This window comes from Truncatella angustata (assembly GCF_020726525.1).
Source record: "Truncatella angustata strain MPI-SDFR-AT-0073 chromosome Unknown BKA67scaffold_2, whole genome shotgun sequence".
In the NCBI taxonomy this organism is placed as follows: Eukaryota; Fungi; Ascomycota; class Sordariomycetes; order Amphisphaeriales; family Sporocadaceae; genus Truncatella; species Truncatella angustata.
In genome coordinates, this window is record NW_025763382.1 from 6,024,798 (window position 1) to 6,043,485 (window position 18,688).

The window sequence follows — 18,688 nt, forward strand, 5'->3', positions numbered from 1 at the left end:
TTTTCCTATATTCCCCTTTCTTCCTGGTTATTATCTATAAGCAAAAGTGCATCAAACCGATGCGCCACGCTGAGAGATCATCACATTGATTGTCCACAGGTCATGTTGTCAGGAACCCACCAAGAGGCGCTTTCTTAGCGCCGCAAGGGATGCAACTAAAACTGGTTTAGGTGTAAACCAGGCACGGATTACAATGGAAGTTGAGTTGAGAGAAAAGTATAATCAAATCTCGGGTTGTCCGGGGCCAGTTCTATCATTCTACGATAACGACGTATCCATATCCGCTAACCATGTGCAACGGGAATAACGCTTACCGTAGTGTTACCGTCCAAGACCTTGGTAATGCACTTGAGCTGCGGCAAATGGCAACCAGCCACGGTAAATTCAGTCCAGTAGCTGTATGTCGTGGTGTACGCTATTGACCTTAGCAAGATTGGTCGCCGATCAGGATCTCCGCTTTTATGAAGGGGTATGAGGCTCTATGATCTGAAATGGTTGCCGAACACTTTATTGGATATCCCACAAAGCTGGTTGGGATCATGACGCCCGACACATCCTCCCATCGTTCCCCACTGTCCATGCCTCCGACCCGACAGCGATGCGGGTATAGAAGAAGCTCTGGGGATCATACTTCCGCTTGATGCCAAGCAGCTTAGCATAGTTGTCCCCCCAAAAGACATCTTGAAAGTTGGGTTGCTGGAAGTCACCTTCATTGACATACGCACCGCTGCCTGGAGTCGCTGCTTCAACGATGGGCATCACCTGCTGCGTCATCTTATCGGCCTGGTCAAGCATCTCGCCCCAAGGAGCGGTGAAGTTCCACGGCAATGTGATGGAAGCATGCACCAAAGCCTTCCGCCAAGCTGGGACCACACTGGTGGTGTCGGTTGATCCGTAGGGGCTGACGTCTGTGCCCACTCCTATCCAGAGCGCCCCAAGTTCAATGACCTCTTGCCAGGCAGATGTGATATTGCTGACGACATCTCGAGGAATCAGGCGAGCACCAAAAAGCCCTTGTCCAATAGGTATGTTGCCCTGTGGCAGAGGACCGAAGTATTGGTCGTAATGGTCGTAGTATGTATCAAATTCGGAATAGGTGACGGTGTAGTTGACGCCCAAATCTGCAAGACTTCGGATAAATGGTGTCAAGATTTCCTGAGACTCGGTGGCAGTCTTGTTGTACGCCGTAAATGGAGCAATCATGAAGTACTCCGTATTGAAGTAATGGATGACCATGCCGCCAGCATCAACCATCGCAGGCAACAACTCATGAAAACTTTGGATTGCCCGGTAGAAGTTCTCCGTAGTCGTAGTTGCTGAGTAGAAGGACAACGATGCACCACCAACAATCACATTGGGGTGGGTTCTAATGGTCATTGATGTCACCACGCCATAAGTACCGGGCCCACCTCCTCGCAATGCCCAAAATAAATCTGTATACGAGGTTTCATTCGCAACAAGTAATTGACCATCAGCAGTGATGACCTCCCATTCAAGGACATTATCTGCAGCAAGGCCGTATGACGTGCTCAAAGCAGAGTGACCACCTGCGTAAATGTTAACAATGGATGACACAGAAACCCTTTCAATCGAAAGTTTGTGAAATAGAGTAAGCAACACCAACCTCCTTGAGTGTAGCCGCCAGAAATTCCCACAGTAGCACATTCGCCCCCGACCACAACAAGGCCACGATCTCTCGCAGCTGCCATGATCTCATACCCTTGAACTCCGGCACCAAGCTTTACAGCTGAGCCTGTGTATTCCTCGCTTGCCCACTCATCAATGAACTCGATGTCTTTCAAGCCATGAGTTCGTACAGAGAGTGCTCCTGCCCCAGTCGAGCGTCTAAATTCCAGTGGATATGAGCCAATCATCAAACACAACGGAACTATTGCAATGACTCACCCGTTATAGTCATGCCCGGTGTTTCGAATGACAAAGCGTATGTTCTTCTCCCGCGCAAAAGCGATTGTAGACTTAATATCTTCTGGACCGGACACGTCAGCTGCGTAATGGACGTAATTGCCCAACTCGCAGGGCCTAGACACAGGTTGCCAAGGATCACAACTCTGGTTCGCAAAGAGCGGGGCCATGACTGATGAGGTCGAATTGATACTGTCATTGCGTCGTTAGAAGTGTCACACAACATGCCATCATATGAGTGCCAAACACAAATTGATCACTAAAACTCACTGGACTGACTCCCATATCCATTCATCCTGTAGTTCTTCACATACGGCTTGGTCATAGTCAGGGTAATGGCAAGGAGAGCCCAAAGGTATAGTCTTGACAAGTCTGCCACTAATTGTTTTATTGAGACTATTCCATTCAAAGACAGAAGGCCATTCCTTATCGCCCGGGAAGACTTTGCAAAGGCTTGTGGTGGAGTTCGTTGTCGTGGTGTTGGGAAACGCGTATGATGCAACCGCAGCAGAAACAATTGTAAGGATCAGGAACATCTTGGCGGCCTGTAGATCACGTTACACCAGGGACGAACGTGACAATCAAGCCCGAACATGGTGGCACACAAGTTTGCCTTATAAGTGAAACCAGGCAAGCAAGCTCAACGTGTAATACGATTTACCGAGATTGCTAGCATGCAAGTGTGCATGGGGGTGCAATCACCGCTGTGCATGTTTTTAGCGAGCAACCAAGGTTAGCACGTTCAAACCTCGAAGATCCACTCAGACACGTGCACATCGCACTCGTGGCTTTTGTTTTCCTAGGTCTCGAAAGAATGACTATTCATCATGCATTCGTTAGAGGCGAGGCTTGCTCGGTAGGCTCCAAACGGTCGGGTACCAGACCAGCATTCCATAGGACAATCACTTTCGCCCATTGGCTCGAATATATAAATTTGCTAGCATCTGATCGCCTTTTTCGACAGATTGACTCTGGTAAAGGGCAACATTTCAAATTCAGTTTCCAAACGTACCAGATGTAGACGAGTCTGGATTGGTGGAAGCTTTGCCGGGAAATCGAGTTCACACCCTGGTCATTTTTTGCGAAATGAGATTTGCCCCTTGGAAATATATCATGATTAGCGACCGGGGTATAGTGTTCATCCGATTAGCGAATAACGGCATCGCTTAAAATGATATGTCCACCGTAATCACGATCTAGATAATCTCCGTGCGATTTGGGTTGTGTTGTAATTAATATCCCCGAAAACGCATGTGAAGCGTCGATTGATAGAATAATCGTTATTCGATAAAGTTCTAACCTGATTAAGTCAAGTGCCTTAAATGTTAGCTTAATATGTGTAAGATAAGCTAGGCGTCGAACGATCTCTTCAAGTATAAGTCTTAGATATCGAATATTTAAAGTTTTTACCTTTTTATACTTGTTGTTCGGCTCCATCTGTACTAGGCGGACGGGCTGAATATCTTTCTAGATATTCGTTTCCTGTCGTTAATTATGTGTTTGCAACAAAAGGACCGAGAACTCAAGCGGAAATTCTATCTAAGCGGATTGACAAGTGGCGGATTGTTGTAGTCAAGCCAGCTTTTCTCCAATGTCGATTATGGCTTTGAACTAGGAACGGCCCGGATCTAGATAGTACAACACGAAGTAAAATCCAGTGATAGTGGTCTCTGGTCCAATTCTGCTTTAATACTCACGACTATTAGCATTACTAATGTAAAGTCTGTCAACACATTGGGACAATCGCTCTGACTTATTAAGCGTGATCAAGGCGACAATGTTTGGGTCCTAAACCCAAAAGATAGTATAAAGGGTTGCGCGGTATATGGATAGATGATCACTCAGGTCGTCACTCCTGTCATGGTATTGCAAGGTATGGCAAATGATATGGCATGAGTGACTTCTCGATTAAGAATCTTTTCTATGATTTACGTGCAAGAAACCAATACTTATGCACACTGATAAGCTAATTGAATGCAACGCAACCTTATTCAGTTCCACAGAAACCTACAACAGTCAGGAAGTTTCAGTACGATGCCTGAAGACCCAGAAACTTGATTACTGTAGAGTAGTACCGCAGAGGCATCCCGTTAGCTCTAGCCTTGTGAAGAGTATGCAATCCTGGTGTCGTCAGGCTGTTTGTATTCTGGGACTAATTATGTTGCGATACGACCAATATTTTAACGATTGATACTCCATTGTGGTACATCCTGATCGAAGACCTCTTACTTCGTGATTAATTTATCTAATGGTTAGGGTTGTAATCTCAGACCATAGAATGTTCCACAGAAAGCACACTCCGAGACGCTTCATATATATAATCCCGGACCAATCAAGCATAGAGCAACTAGTGAGCCGATACGACTTACTGTGGCAAAATAACCAAGCCATGTTCAAGTCGAGCTCTTTCCGTTGCAGTCTCTTTTGGTTTTACTGGCCTAAGAGCATATGCCCGAATAGCCATTTTCAAAGAGGTCGGCGCAAGCATGTAACATCTTTTTCAGAAATGATGCCTATGGTCACCTCTTTCCCTCGTCTCGTCTAGGGTTCTGTGACATTTTTAACCCCTTGCGCCACAAGCTTGTGTATAGCTAAACCAGGATGCAGATCGTTATACCATAGACATGTAGTCCCGTCGCTTGCATAACATGTCGCATCTTTAGCTCCATAAGCAGTGGGATTATCAAGAGCGATGTTGAAAATAGATGTACTATTGAGAAGCCACACCTTCGCATCCTTGTTAGCGTGCCTGAACTCTGACAAGCTGGCTTGGAGAAGATTGTTGAAGTTGTGCACCACTTCACCAAGTTTAGCCCCTGGTAGTGTACCGTTTGAAAGTCCCTCTGGCGAGCGTTCGATAGGTGGCACCATGAAAACCACAAATGAGCGAGCGCCTGCGTCGTGCACAAGCTGGACCTGATGAAAATACTGGTGAATTATTTGTGGGGCCACTGTCGACCAATTTGAAGCATAGTAGCCGTTTAAAACGTCATTGATGCCGAACCAGCTGGCGAACAGCGAGTTTTCCGCCGTCCATACGTCTTCATAAACTCCACCGGAGCCGTAGTATTGCTCAAAGAGAGCCACCTGCTGCACGAATGACTTGACCGAAGATTGATAGGGTGGCACAATGACAGAGTCTACTGTTGCACCTGCAACAGCGAAGTCGTAAGCGTACGCCAAAGAGTCGTTGTACTTCGCGACAAGATAATCAATCCAATTAGGTCCTCCAGAGGTTGTGCTTCCAGGGTACGCTGGATTTCCTATAGGATTAGACACATTGGGCTGCGTTCCAGATGCGCTAAAGTGGTTCGCTGTATAGCTATCGCCGCTACGTATGATTGTTAACGTTCGATTACATAATACCAAAAAGAAGAAGAAAAAAGAAACAGAAATAAGAATAAAACCATGTGCTTACAAGGTAAAAACTTGCGTAAACCCATGGATACCTGTCTTCGCTGCGACATGTCCTACACCTGCAAGGCCAACAACAAGGGGAGACGTCAATTTTGTCATATTTTGAAAGCTGACGCGGTCACTGGCAATACACAATCCTCAAGCTTGCACTTTCGAAAAATCTTACCAGCTATATGATACGAGAACAGTCTAAACACACGTTTGTTGGCAGAGATATATGTTCTGCGACGAAGTGCCCGTTCTGTCTACACGCGTGAGGCGGGCTGGCTCTCAATTGGTGGAAGAACGACATGATTTTCATCACCTCTGCGATGAAGTAGAATGCGGAGATGATCCGCCGAAAACACTACACCCAATATCACGGACCTAAGGGAATGCTTTGGCGACGTTGCCATCGATACTGTTGACTGTATTGGACGTTGCGATGTAATATGAAGGTCCTGAAAAGACCAATAAGAGGTCCTTCCCTCCGAAAGGAATGAAGGATGACGTACGGGATTCCCTCCAGCCGCGGGTCATTAGATATGCTGCACCCCACAGTCGGGTCTACCGGAACCATGTGGACTGTAAAGCTTGTGTACAAGCTGGTGTACAAGCTGGTGTAGATCTTTAGCAATTGGACCGAAGACATGTGGCAATCTTTACCAGTCTGGGCTGTTTGGCTAACTACTGGCCATGCCCCCGGTAATAAGAAAGAGATCGTCAGATCGTTATGCTCATCGCGCTTATCGTGCTTGTGCTGGTGCTTAACAGAGCTTTAACTGACAGCTCGTACAGAAAGCTGGGCTTGCCATTAGGGCCCTTTTCATCTGCTAGGTATGCAAAGATTTTTTAATACAATAGCGTCCTTTATGCGTCTGCAACCATAGAGCTGATTGTTGGGGGGGGGGGGGGGGGGGGGTTATTTTTATCTGGCTTAACGACCTCTGACGCAGAATATCCCATACCTACCGCGATACACAAGGGCGCCATCAGTCGCACTCTATTAGTAGCAACGTGTAATCCTGACAAGCCAGGCTAATAGTGCAGATGACGACCTGTGATGGGGGAGGGGGGATATGTATAGCGGTCAGGCGGTGACAGGTAGATAATGTATGATTTACCTGTCGGTGTCGGCGACCGGTATGCATGGTTACACGACGACACAAAAAGGCGGCAAGATCTCCCTACGCAGCCTTGCCTTGTCAGCCCTCGGCCCGGCCTGGCGTGCCTAGTTCGGCAGGCATTCGAAGACATTGGCTGCGAGAGAGAGAGAGAGAGAGGAGAGAGATTTTGGTGGAGCCAAATATGTCCAAGGCCACAGATTGACGAAGGACCAAAGAAATTTTTAATTTTTTTTTAATTTTAATTTTTTTGAACAAAATGAAGGGAAAAGCTGGATTGATCGCGTAAGACTCACATGAAAGAAGCACCATGAATCGTTGCTGGTCACGACACATGATTTAGTCTGCAGACGATAGAGTTGTGGCAGTCGCGCCAGAGATTGTGGAAATATGCATTTGATGTTGAACGGGGACCCCATAGTTGTGAAAACCCACTCCTTTGCTTGTTCGTCCGTATATCCCGCAAGAAGGTTCTGAAAACCCGACATCATGCGAGGCCAAGCATTGTCGACTCAGTCATGATTATTGGCAGTGTCCTTCCTAGTTGTATCACGAATACAGGATCCAAAATCGAGCCGTTGCCGACGGCTCATTGCACTTTCAAGCCCTGGTTTACTCCGGTTACGGGCTATGCGCGCAGGCGGGTCCATGGCTGAAAAGCTAGCCGAGGTAGCACCTCGACTATGCAAGGCAAGCAAGGAACTAGGGGTTAGCGACCGTTTTTAAAGTTTTTGGTAGCCAACCCAACGCGTAATCAGGGGTACATTTTGCCCTCTACTTGCCTTGTGCACTTCCCCTTTCTCGTGTAACAACTCCAATCGTCTTGTCGGATTGCCGTGTGGTGGATCAATGCACATTGCATCGGCACTCGCTTCGGTGGAAGTGTCAGTTGAGTTGTGTTAAAAGGTTGCTTGGCCAGGGGCTCGCAGTGGAAAACGTTGCAGCTCTCTCGAGAATGGCTACTATATAACTATGAATGTACGCATGCATAAAAGCTGTGTCATGTCAGGTTTAGCGGGCGCCTAAAGCACATTGACAGTTGAACTAGGTGTCATGCGCCCCTATTCGACCAGACTTCGGAGCCGACGTTGAATGAAGTTTGGGATATAGCAAGTGGTTGAATTGTCATGAAGGTCTATGGTGACAAATGGTTTGTGGGCGTCGCACCGATGATGTTTGGCATCTCATTGACAAATCGCGTTGTGCCAGGCCCATCCGTAGGGTTCAGTGGTTCAGCCTTACCCATATCCATTGCGTAAAAAAGTCTGCAGGACTCTCAGTCGACCAATATGGCCAACTTCTGCCCCATACATACGGAATACATATAAAATTTTTGCCGATCATTAACAGCGCTTGGAGTGTGAGAGTGTCGCATTGCTATTAGCATGGACGAACCCATATTCTGGGCATGATATATATTTGACTAAGCACTTGTTCGCATCGGATTGCTCAATCCAGTGCATTTCCACGTGTGACCCCCGGCCGAGTCGCGTGCTTTTCCAAGCGGACCATACCTGGCCAGGTCTGACATGATCTCGCTTACATGGCAACATGGCGCCATTCTAGATGAACTTGATGATTAGTGTACACAGCCCGTGGGAAGTCTTCTGGAGAACTCCGAGGACGCGCCCGTGTTCCCTGAGGTCTGTGTGATATTAGTCTCACGCTAGATCGTGTTAGTTCGTCTTCTAACGGATACACCAATCAGGGTCGGTGCACGTCGCCAGATGTGGCGTTGAAACCAGAAAATCAATTGGATCTGATAATCTGAGGCACTCCTGAGACCGATAGACCAACGAGATACTATTTCGAACGGTGCCAATATGTCAGGCGACGCGAACGCTAGGATTGTGTGGTGCCTGCCGGGACGTGGGGACCCAAAGGACTGGCAAGGGCGCTGACTCGTCGTTGTGTATGGTAGGCGGAAGGTCACCACTATTATACGCAGCTCATCTCGGTGGAGCCCCAATCGGGTGATGCATAAACGCTGATTGAGCGACTTTCGCCTTTGATTCTCCAGAGTTTTTATCCACTGCTCTCGTTGACGATTTAGTTGATATCATGTTAGTGCCTACTTAGCCCACTGGTACCCGTCCTCTCGTCTCCCGGATCTGCACCCGACATAACCACATGCAGAGCTGGGTCTGGAACACGTCACGGTAATGGGCCACAGATCGACTCAAGGTTAGCAGCGCACTTCATATGTAAGGTGATCGGAGTCGCATTTTAAGGTTCATCTGACCCATTCCCTCGGTGTGCGTCTGTACCTTGCGCTTCTACTCCATGTTTTTGTTCTTTCGATCATTTGCGGTGGGCTCCCTCTACTAATTGAGTAGCCATGTCTGCTCTCGAAGCAGAACTGTGGGCGTGGTTTGCCGTCACCGTTGTGGTTGTAACATGTCGGCTGTGAGTACAGGCGGCATCCAAGACATGTTGAAGCCGTGCTTGATGCTGACAAGTTACCTGCAGACTTTCCAGGCGAATGCTATTTGGGTCTTTTAGAAAATTGCAGATTGATGACTGGCTCATGGTATTTTCTGTGGTAAGAAACAGTCCTATATATCTGAACTTCGTGAACTAGGTTGGATCTAACCTTATTCATAGGCTGCTCTTACTGCAGTTTCAGTTGGGGTTCAGATCCTCACGTACACGCCAACGAACCTCATCGAGGACGTAAACGCAGTCGACCTATCGCCCGAAAACGTCCTTCTAAGAGAATATGGCTCAAAGATGGTGATAGTGGTGGAGCAGTTCCAGATAGTCCTTATATGGGGCGTGAAAGTCTGTCTTCTCATCATGTACAGCCGTTTGACGTGAGTACCGTTCCTTGTAGATATACTCGAAGAGAGACCTGAGCTCACCTATACATAGCACGAGTTTGCATCAGAACCTCTTCGTAAAGATAACTGCAGGATATACTGCGCTATCTTTTGTTGTCATGGAAATCTTATTCTTTGCGGTGTGGTGTCGTCCTTTCTCTCATTATTGGCAGGTCCCTGCCCCCACTAGTGAGTTCAGCTGCAATAGGTTTACAACATGTTGACAAATCTGACCTGGATCTGTAGTGAACTGTTCCCAAGAAAAAGACCATCTTATTACCAATACTGTTTTTAACATCACTACCGACATCATGATAATCGCCCTTCCGATGCCAGTATTCTTTAAGGCGCAATTACCTCCAAAGCGCAAAGCAGTTTTGATTGGCGTGTTTGCACTTGGCCTTTTCACAGTAAGTTTTGTGTCTTCGTTTTTCTTCTTCTTCCTTTTGGAAAAAGATTAAAGTTTATCTAACTGACACTTCCATCTAGATTCTCTCTGCAATTCTGAGCAAGGTGTACAGCTTAGGTCAGCCCTACGGAACAGACTGGATAGTGTGGTATATACGTGAGGCGAACACGGCGGTCATCGTTGCAAATCTGCCATTTACATGGACTTTGCTGCAGCGTGCGTTTAACGTCAGATCCTTCAACGGAAAGTCCACAGGCAATACACCAGCCGCCAACTCTAGATTCAGATCTGCATACGGAAATCTGACTAGTCGTACCGGAGGAGAAAAGAGGGTGAATGACCTCGACATCAGCCCATCGGAAAGCCAGGAGCAGATCAACGGTACCTATGGTATTCCATTGAAGATATATCAACACAATGAAGTGCATATCACAACAGAACAAGTGGACCAGGATAGCGGGCGATCATCACCACCGGAGGGCGTCCCCATTGCAGCAGGGGTTAGCTTTGCCGTGAATGGAAATCCAACTCACCATGACAATGATGACAGGTCATCTAACGGGGAGGCGGATATGGGTAACGTAACATCCATCGGTCGCGGTCTATGAAACTCTATAATTAAGAGATGCATTATGTAGCAATTTATATGATCTTTGTCCTAATCAGCTTTCAAGCCCGAAGTTGTTTGCCTTCGATGCGCGATACAATGTACCAGAATCCTCAGGTGCAAAGCTCACCGAGTTGCCGTCAGCAGGGCGCGTGCAACTTGTGCAAGGCCTAGTATGTCTGGCACTACCTCAGACGACAGGCAGAACACAACTGCTTTTTAAGCGACAACCTTTTTCTTTTCAGGTTTCTTGTAATATGGAGCAGTTGTTGTAATTCCTCAAAGCTGCTCTAAGTATAGTGGATTGACGAGATGGATTGACGAGATGGATTGAACGCAGTCCACGTAGAGCTTCAACGAAAAGTCAAACGCCAATACTAAACGTTAACCCCGCCCGGCCGCCCGGCCGCCCCAAGTAAACTGCGACTAATCTTAGAGAATTCCGTCATTGAACAACGATCGCTGAAAATACATCAAATCTAGCCTTATGTTCATCGCAGCAGTCAGCTTTTTATCTTGCCTGAGAACTACCGATACGACCAGCACTCTGAAAATGAAATCAATTATTTGAGGCTTTGTCAACTTCAACGAAAATGACGACTCCACCAGCAAGAGTCATCACCAGAAATCGGGATAAATTGGCCTGCAAGGAATGTCGGCGGCGGAAGCTACGATGTGATCGCTTGAAGCCGTGCAGCAGTTGCCTTCGTAGGGGCGACGAAACATCTTGCACTTATCAGCCGCCCGCTCCAGTAGCAGATAGATCGGAGCAACAATCTGAGACACAGGCACGGCTCGAGCATCTTGAGCAGCTTGTTCAACAGTTGGCATCACAGGCAAGCCAGCCCCAGCAAAGCAGTCTATCTTTGACGCCACCTTCTCAAGGTTTTGAAGCTGGTGGAAGCGGACAACATAATATCGTTGGATCGAGTTGGGACGCGTCCTGTTACAATGGTGCAACGCATTGGTCAGCTATGTTACACGATATTCAGGAGCTCAAGTTAGCGATGCCAATTGACGACATGCTTGCATCGAATAGTCAAATTGATGACGACGACGAAAGTTCCGGTGTAGAAATACTGTTTGGCGGCGCGACACCACTACCTCTTGACGTTGTATTGGCGACGTACATGCCCGCCAGACAAGAGGTGGACAGGATGATTTCAGCGTACTTCAGAGCCGGAGCGGTTAAAGCACCTTTCATACACGCGTCCCAATTTCGACGTCTATATCAGGAATTCTGGCAGGCTCCTAGCGAAGCTTCGCCATTATGGATTTCTATATTATTCTCAATTTGCCACATATCAGCGAACGCGCTCAAACAGCACGGGAATGGCCAATGGTCCAAGAATCAGTTCTCGGTGGCTGCAGCACACTGTCTTGCGTTAGGACACTATTTCAGGCCAAGGAACGTTGCAGTCGAGGCTCTGACAGTCTTCATCCAAGCTCATTGCTTGACTAGCAGAGAGCTACCTTCAGATATTGGTGCTTTGGTCGGCCTCGTCATCCGGCTCGCTACGAAGATGGGTTACCACAAAGACCAGTCGCTTTTCCAACTCTCTCCTTTCGAGGACGAGATGCGCAGAAGAACATGGTCGTTTTGTATGCAACTTGATGTCATCATCTCTTTTCATCTTGGTATACCAACTAGTGTTCAGTTCCCTACGTGGGATACCAGAGCGCCACGAGCCCTGCTTGATTCTGATTTTGACGAAAACTCAGTCCAGTTACCACCATCTCGTCCAGCCGAAGATGTTAGTCACATGTCTTTCAGTATTGCTAAACACGCATTCATGGTCGTTTTCGAGAAGGTCCTCCGTCACACCCTCTCGGCTAGTCCCGATGTATCCGAACTGGACGGTTTGGATGCGGAAATTCGAGCTGTATTTTCTGCATTGCCAGAACCTTTGAAACCTCGACCTATAGCGGAGTCGGTTGTGGATTCAGCTAGCCTGATAGTGACACGGCTTTGTGTTTCTTTCGTCTACTGCAAATGCCTGTGTGTACTCCATCGTCCCTATGTGACACAGAACTGCCCAGAGAGTATCGCAGTGTGCTATGAGGTCGCGTCTCAGCTAGTTGGGGGGTTCACGGACGCCTACTATGAATTCACAGCGGGTGGACAAGCAGAGACAGAGAGCTGGTTCTTGAGCGCCATCAGCTGGCATGACTTCTTATTTGGGATTATGGCTCTGTGCCTCGTGCTTTGCGCATCGACATGTGGGCATTACAACCCGACACTAGATGTGCAATCTAGCTTGAAACTTCTCGAGAAAGCTCGAAAACTGTGCAGGGATCAGGAACAAACTCGACACAAGGACACCAAGCGAGTTATGGTACTCTTGGACGCCGTCATACAGCGACTTGGTGTTAGGGATGCCTTCGGCCTGAATTTGTCCTTCAACGAACCTGTCAATATGCAAATGAATTCAACGACTGGGGGAACTGGACTGTTCCAGAATGCTGCACCTTGGGATTCCATGTGGAATAATGATGAGATCATGACTGGTATCGCACAGGATCCATCCTGGAAATATTTTCAGCAATTTCTCAATGTTACTGTGGCACCAGAGCTTTGAACGATAGCAGCAGTATTTCACGTAGAATACAAGCTTATACCATCACCAAATTTCATTGAATATAAATAAATGAACAGCGTTCACGTCGAAGCTCCGCTTACCACCCCATGGCCATGTTCAATTATCGGGTTTGGCCAAATTCGTTTTCCAAGACCTTCTTTCTTTTTCTTTAAACTATCAGTACTAGAGATCATTTTCATAAATTAACCTGCCCACATCAGCATCTCTCTGGCTCTCCGAAACATTTCATACAAATTCGCCAGCTATCGCCAACCATTGCCGGATCTCCTGCCCCTAGTAACTTATTTTCTAAGCGTTGCCTCATAACCCGCTGGCGAGAAGCACTGGGGAAATACACCAGACCTTTACACCATCCTCTGATGTTAGGGCCAGCTTCGATTGCAACAGTAATGTATGTGGGAGTAACAATTTGGCTCACGTTTCATATATATTTCTGTTTTATTGCTTCAATAAGCTAGGCTCCTCATTGAGCGTTTCTACCGACCATTAGGCGAAGTATTATTGACAAAAGTTTACATTCTCTGAGAAAGCGAGAGTCAAAAAACCACTTGTGATGACAGCAATCGTGAAGCGCTTGATTCCAATAAGAGGGCCATGAACTTGTGCATGAAAACCTGAATGCTTATAGTATTTGAGTCCAAGGTCTCATTTCGCATCTCGCGCATTTTTCATAATGCCACCGTAATAGTGAGGTTCAAGCTCAACACCTTGCCATTTTTCAGTTCCGATAGCGATACTAACAGCTGGTCCACTTACCTGCATTGTTGCGAAGAACATACGTTCTGAACATGTTAGGTTAGAAGGCTGTCTCAATCGAATCGTCTGACTCCTCAGCCTGACTATGATTTTAGTCATTGCTCACTCTTACCGAGTTTATATTAAAAAGGCATTAAATCACCTAACCAGTGGACCTAGTGATAACTTACACCCTCATCCGGCAAAACAGTGTTAGAGAATTATGAGCTCAATCGGACTGATGTAAGGCTGGGCTATTATACCATACATTGTAGAAGAGGTGCCGTAATAATTTCCAAAATTACGAGAGGGCATATTCTGTTGCGAAGCTTTATTGAATTATTGATAATATAAGAATTAAACTATAAACAGTTTAGATCAACCGATAGTTTAAAATGACACCTTTGTTTCAGGATTTTGGCAGGGCACAAATATCGAAATTTGTCTACTCACATCAGAACATCCAAGTTACAACTTCGAAAATTTAGGAACGCTTCGTGGCTGCTTCACTATAATTTCTAGCACTTTCGTGTCATAATTTATAGGCCCACACCGTCTAGAAATGCGCCAAACACGAGAATAAGTATCTTGGGAGCTCATATCTGGTCACTTTCTTGAAAGTATATCATATTATAGAAAACTTTGGGTTATAGAAACCCTTTACACACAGAAATAAGAAGGTAGGTTAGCACGTGTCGCCCAAATTCATATATCCCCTTGATTTGTGTAAGAATTCACCTCAAGATGCAATACTACGTGATGGAAATGCTATATATCAAAAAGTAGTTTCATAGCTCCTCTGTACTACAGCCACACCAAACCAGACATTCATCCATTCAGGGCACACGATAACAACGCGGTGGACCGCTCCAATATAATGACTACACCTTGAAACCAAGCCGCGCACCAGCGACAATAGTAATACTGACGTCGAGGGATATCTTCATTATGCTAGCCGCTTCAGCTTTAGCCTATTACATGGCAGTCAAGGGGCGCATTCCATAATACACAATACACCCCCGTACGCAACGGACCAACTCGTCGATTCATATATAATAGACGATTCTAATGCGTCCAACGGCAACCATGACAACAGCATGCTTAACAACGCTATCATAACATAATTTTACAAAACTATGAATCACCGATGTAACCGGATATCGTGGAGACCTTATTGATGGAATTTTGAGTATCCCATCTATATTCCATGATGCGCCTTGAGAGTAGCCGAAGCCCCTTAGAATAGGATAAGGTTGGCTTCAGGAGATTGATTATTCCACCCATCATTGAAGCTATCACTATAAGCCATCCGCGAATCTTGCAAATGCCTTACCCGCCAAGGTAATAACAACGTACTAGTCAGCGGTTCATATATAATCGCCATAGCAACGGGTGGGTGAACCGCCACGCACGTCCTTATACTGCAGCTAGTAACGCCGAAGCCTTGGTAATATAACATAAACACTCGTTGGTAACGAAAGATACGTACTCATCGATATCAAAGGAGGATCTTCGGCGATTGACAATACTGTAACGGGCAACTAATATTGAAGTTATCGTCATTTTGTTTATAAGCCAGTGTCTTTATACGTGATGGAAATGAGTCCACCATGGTTGTAGCCCACGATTGCCTAAGGCACCTACGATTAGTTGGGTGCGTGTATATAGTCATGGATCCTACCGGTTCACGCATGTCTTCTATTATTTGTATTCTTCTTTCTACAACTTGACTTTATACTTGAGTGTCCTGTAATTATCTATGATGTATAAAATGAGCTTATACGACATCCTGAAAGAAGGAATTACGGGCTTAGTATTTGGATGCTTGTGACGACTTTTTCCTGCCATGTGACTCAACTATAGTATGATATCCTGAAGGGCTCACTGTAGATTCATAAGGTTCTAGCTTACCTTGGTGGGTGGCCTTACCGCAATCCCTTGGCATGCCCTTTCACAACACCATATAACAAACTGATGATGGCTTGATTGCAGTCTTGTTTCATCATTGAAGCCCTAGTGGTACTTTTTAAAGCGATACGACGTGTTGCAAGTCCCTAGAATGATTGAAGCAAACCCATCGTGGGTCACCACGAACGCCGCTCGGAGATCAGACCAATTAAAGGAACTTGGCCCTCGAAAATGAGGTGTGATCTCACAATGGTCGATAGACTTCGCTGCCAGTACATTTGATTCTTCAGACGGAATGTTTCCCCAACGAATCATCATCGGTCCTACCTTGGCTCCTTAGTCAATAATGGTACAGGACAAGCAAGAGGACCTATGAGCTTAGTATGGGTGGGCGGTCAATTTAAGAAGCATGCATTACTGCCTGGAAATCCACCCTCCGAGCTTTGCTTTTTCTTCTCTTGCTCATGTCATTTCTCGAATAAATTTCCCCTTTCCTAGCAGTCATGGGGCGAAAATTTTTGTACCGTATTTTATACTGTGTCTATTCGAGAAGACTTGGCGATCCTTACCGGGCTCACGTAAACCCGATAGTCCACAGGTTGATCAAGGTGCCATGGCCAGATCCTTTCAGAAGGTCCTTAAGATTCTGAGGACTGTTGCAGAAAGTGAAACGTCGAGTCCACGGAAAACTCCTGACTGAAGAGTTCTCAGCTAGAGTGTCCGCCACATGATGGCAATCATGATTCTCCAGCGATTCCTGCAGGTTATTCTGAGTCTATAGCTTGTTCTGACGGCTCATTATTACCTGCACAACCAATATTTCTTCCAGCAAAGGAGTTGGCAAAGAAGATTACAGCTACGAAATACGCAAAGATATCGTACCCCTGACTGTTTCAACTATAATAAGTGTTGTAATGCTTACTACACAATCAGCTTGAAACCATGCCACATGACTTGTGCCCAGGGTCAAACTCTAGCATTTTTTTTCTTTCTGGTAAAGCTTTCGACCCTAACACCAGGGGTAACACATACAAAGTCAAGAGGTATGGACTCAATGTCAACAACATCGATAATGCCTAACACCAACAAGAACAAGAAAAAAAAGTCGCCTCTTGGAAAAAAGAAGCCGAATGCGGAGCGAAAAATGTAATTCTAAAAATTATAAGTCACAAGTGCGAATCCATCGACAAGGAAATAAGGTCGAACTTAAGAGCACTTATCAAATACTGAGGTCAAGACTTGTTTAGAACATGAGAAAGAAAGACTGAGAAGGACTCGAAAAATTGGGGGTAGAAGAGGTGTCTGGATATAATACTCAGTTACAACTTGCACACCAAAGCAATTTTGACTTCCCTAATTACAACATTTACGGCTGGACCATCCTTTCCCACTGAAGTGCCATCTTCTCCTCTCACTGTTCCAGCCTTCCAAACCCAAGCAACCTACACCTCCCTTACACTAGAGACCCGTGACAAATCGCCGCAGACCTATGCTGGTAATTACCACCAGTCTAGTTCCGTTCGTGACGGCCCCGCGCTCACTAATGCTCAGGGGTCTGTTGCTGGACCACCAATGGCGAACAAAAATCCTCAAGCCTCGTGGAAAAAGAGGTTACTTGACGGAAAGGGCTTCAACGAGTCCTTACTCAAGAAAAGGCGGTGGCACAAGGTTACCTGCGACCCCAAAGAAGCGCTGCATGACAACAATCAAATTAAGAGCCTGTTATAGGCACGTGAGTTGGGTCTTATGAGATACACGCGGTTGGAGTACAAAACTAAGTTGCCAGATCAGAACAGAAGAAAAAGACTACCCACGAAACGTTTCGGCAAAGGAATGCGACGCCGTCAAGTGCGCAATATCCCCGCACACAAGTCAGTGTTGTAGTTATGACTTCGGTCTCAGGAAGCTCAAAGCTTGGGGAAGGGAAAAGAGAGGTGATCCTCGTTTCTGATGACCAGGTTCACATGTATAGTGATCATATTTGAGGCATTGTTAGAAAATATCATCAATATAACTTGGGTTTCTTCGCCGGTAACCACTTACATCACCTTGATTTAACACATCGCATATACTACACCTTGACTTAGTGAATGAATCGATGTTCCGCTCTTGAAGTTTTGAGCTGAAAATCTGTCCAAAGACTCAGTCTGACTGAGCGAATACTAGAATTAGTAACAGTATAACTTTTCTCTCAAATTCCTATCGCACATATTATTAAATTCGACGTGACGCAAGACTCACTGTCTTTGAGAGGAGCACGAGCCAATGATGACTACGGATGGATTATGGCCTTTGAAACGGTAAAGCTACAAGCTATCGTTAGTTCATTCTATGGTGTTGTGACAAGGCATGCCAAGGGATGGTGTAAGGCAGCCCACCAAGATAAGTCAGAACCTGATGAGTCTACAGTGGTTGTAGTTGAGTCACGTGACACATCGGAATCTGGCGTGGGCAGATGCCAGCCTTACTATCGTGTGAAAGCTTGGGCAGATACTCGCGCCCCTTGACCTCCTGTCTTGCGAGACGTGATGGAAAGAGATCTCGATTTCCACCAGATCGATCGTTTCAGCAATGTTTGCGATAGCAACCCTGTTCGTCTTATCGAGATAGGAACCAGACGCACAAGGAGGGCTTACTACAGCTACAAAGCTCATCATATAGCCCTCGTTGCTATCTAGTCCGGAAAACATATTTCTCCGCGCATGTTTGTTAACTCCCATGCTATCTATAATAGGGTTGGCTTTTCAGTGCATGTAGCGGATGACCCGGTGATAATGAATGACCAATGATATAGAATCATAAAGCATAAATAGCGTAGATGTGCGAAACGAGCAAACGAAATACGTAGGCTACTTGATAAGCAATGAATTGAGAGCGGGGCCAGATGTTCTGCTAGGGGGAACACGCCCAGCAATAGCTTTTCTGAAGTAGTAGAAATATTCGACGAGCAACTCTCTTGGAGAAGAAGTAAAAGTATGCGATATTTCAGCCTTGAACAAAACTCTGATTTGGTTGATTCATTGGGATTAGTGGACCGATGAGTGAGACGCTTGTATAGATATCCAACGGTTCGTGCCGACTTTGTGTAAGATGCATCTGTATTCGTGGTGAACTATAGAACAGTGCTATGCCGGTCAAAACAAATAGCTGTCACGAACGCCATCGTT

At 46.1% G+C, this 18,688-nt stretch overlaps 5 protein-coding genes across 5 annotated transcripts; 3 read left to right on the top strand and 2 right to left on the bottom strand.

Annotated features, from left to right (window-relative positions):
• Positions 1-337: 337 nt before the first annotated feature.
• On the bottom strand, positions 338-2,518 carry BKA67DRAFT_673891 (uncharacterized protein; the record flags this gene model as incomplete). Its single annotated transcript, XM_046108745.1, has 5 exons — positions 338-1,547; positions 1,625-1,845; positions 1,906-2,115; positions 2,194-2,468; positions 2,498-2,518. 5 exons carry the CDS (start codon positions 2,516-2,518, stop codon positions 538-540), a joined length of 1,737 nt encoding a protein of 578 aa, XP_045962316.1. The 3' UTR covers positions 338-537.
• A 1,771-nt stretch (positions 2,519-4,289) lies between these two features.
• On the bottom strand, positions 4,290-5,648 carry BKA67DRAFT_206023 (uncharacterized protein). The gene is made up of 2 exons (XM_046095456.1): positions 5,342-5,648; positions 4,290-5,254 (listed from the first exon to the last, which is right to left on the bottom strand). Exons 1-2 carry the CDS (start codon positions 5,437-5,439, stop codon positions 4,465-4,467), a joined length of 888 nt encoding a protein of 295 aa, XP_045962317.1. The 5' UTR covers positions 5,440-5,648; the 3' UTR covers positions 4,290-4,464.
• A 3,133-nt stretch (positions 5,649-8,781) lies between these two features.
• On the top strand, positions 8,782-10,279 carry BKA67DRAFT_514403 (uncharacterized protein; the record flags this gene model as incomplete). The annotated part of the gene is made up of 6 exons (XM_046097644.1): positions 8,782-8,849; positions 8,913-8,985; positions 9,048-9,256; positions 9,315-9,451; positions 9,509-9,672; positions 9,752-10,279. 6 exons carry the CDS (start codon positions 8,782-8,784, stop codon positions 10,277-10,279), a joined length of 1,179 nt encoding a protein of 392 aa, XP_045962318.1.
• Positions 10,280-10,638: 359 nt separating this feature from the next.
• On the top strand, positions 10,639-12,927 carry BKA67DRAFT_557117 (uncharacterized protein). Its single transcript, XM_046102225.1, has one exon. It carries the CDS (start codon positions 10,872-10,874, stop codon positions 12,855-12,857), a length of 1,986 nt encoding a protein of 661 aa, XP_045962319.1. The 5' UTR covers positions 10,639-10,871; the 3' UTR covers positions 12,858-12,927.
• Positions 12,928-16,470: 3,543 nt separating this feature from the next.
• Positions 16,471-17,249, top strand: BKA67DRAFT_533260 (uncharacterized protein; the record flags this gene model as incomplete). Its single annotated transcript, XM_046099669.1, has 2 exons — positions 16,471-16,667; positions 16,841-17,249. 2 exons carry the CDS (start codon positions 16,471-16,473, stop codon positions 17,247-17,249), a joined length of 606 nt encoding a protein of 201 aa, XP_045962320.1.
• Between the last annotated feature and the right edge of the window lie 1,439 nt (positions 17,250-18,688).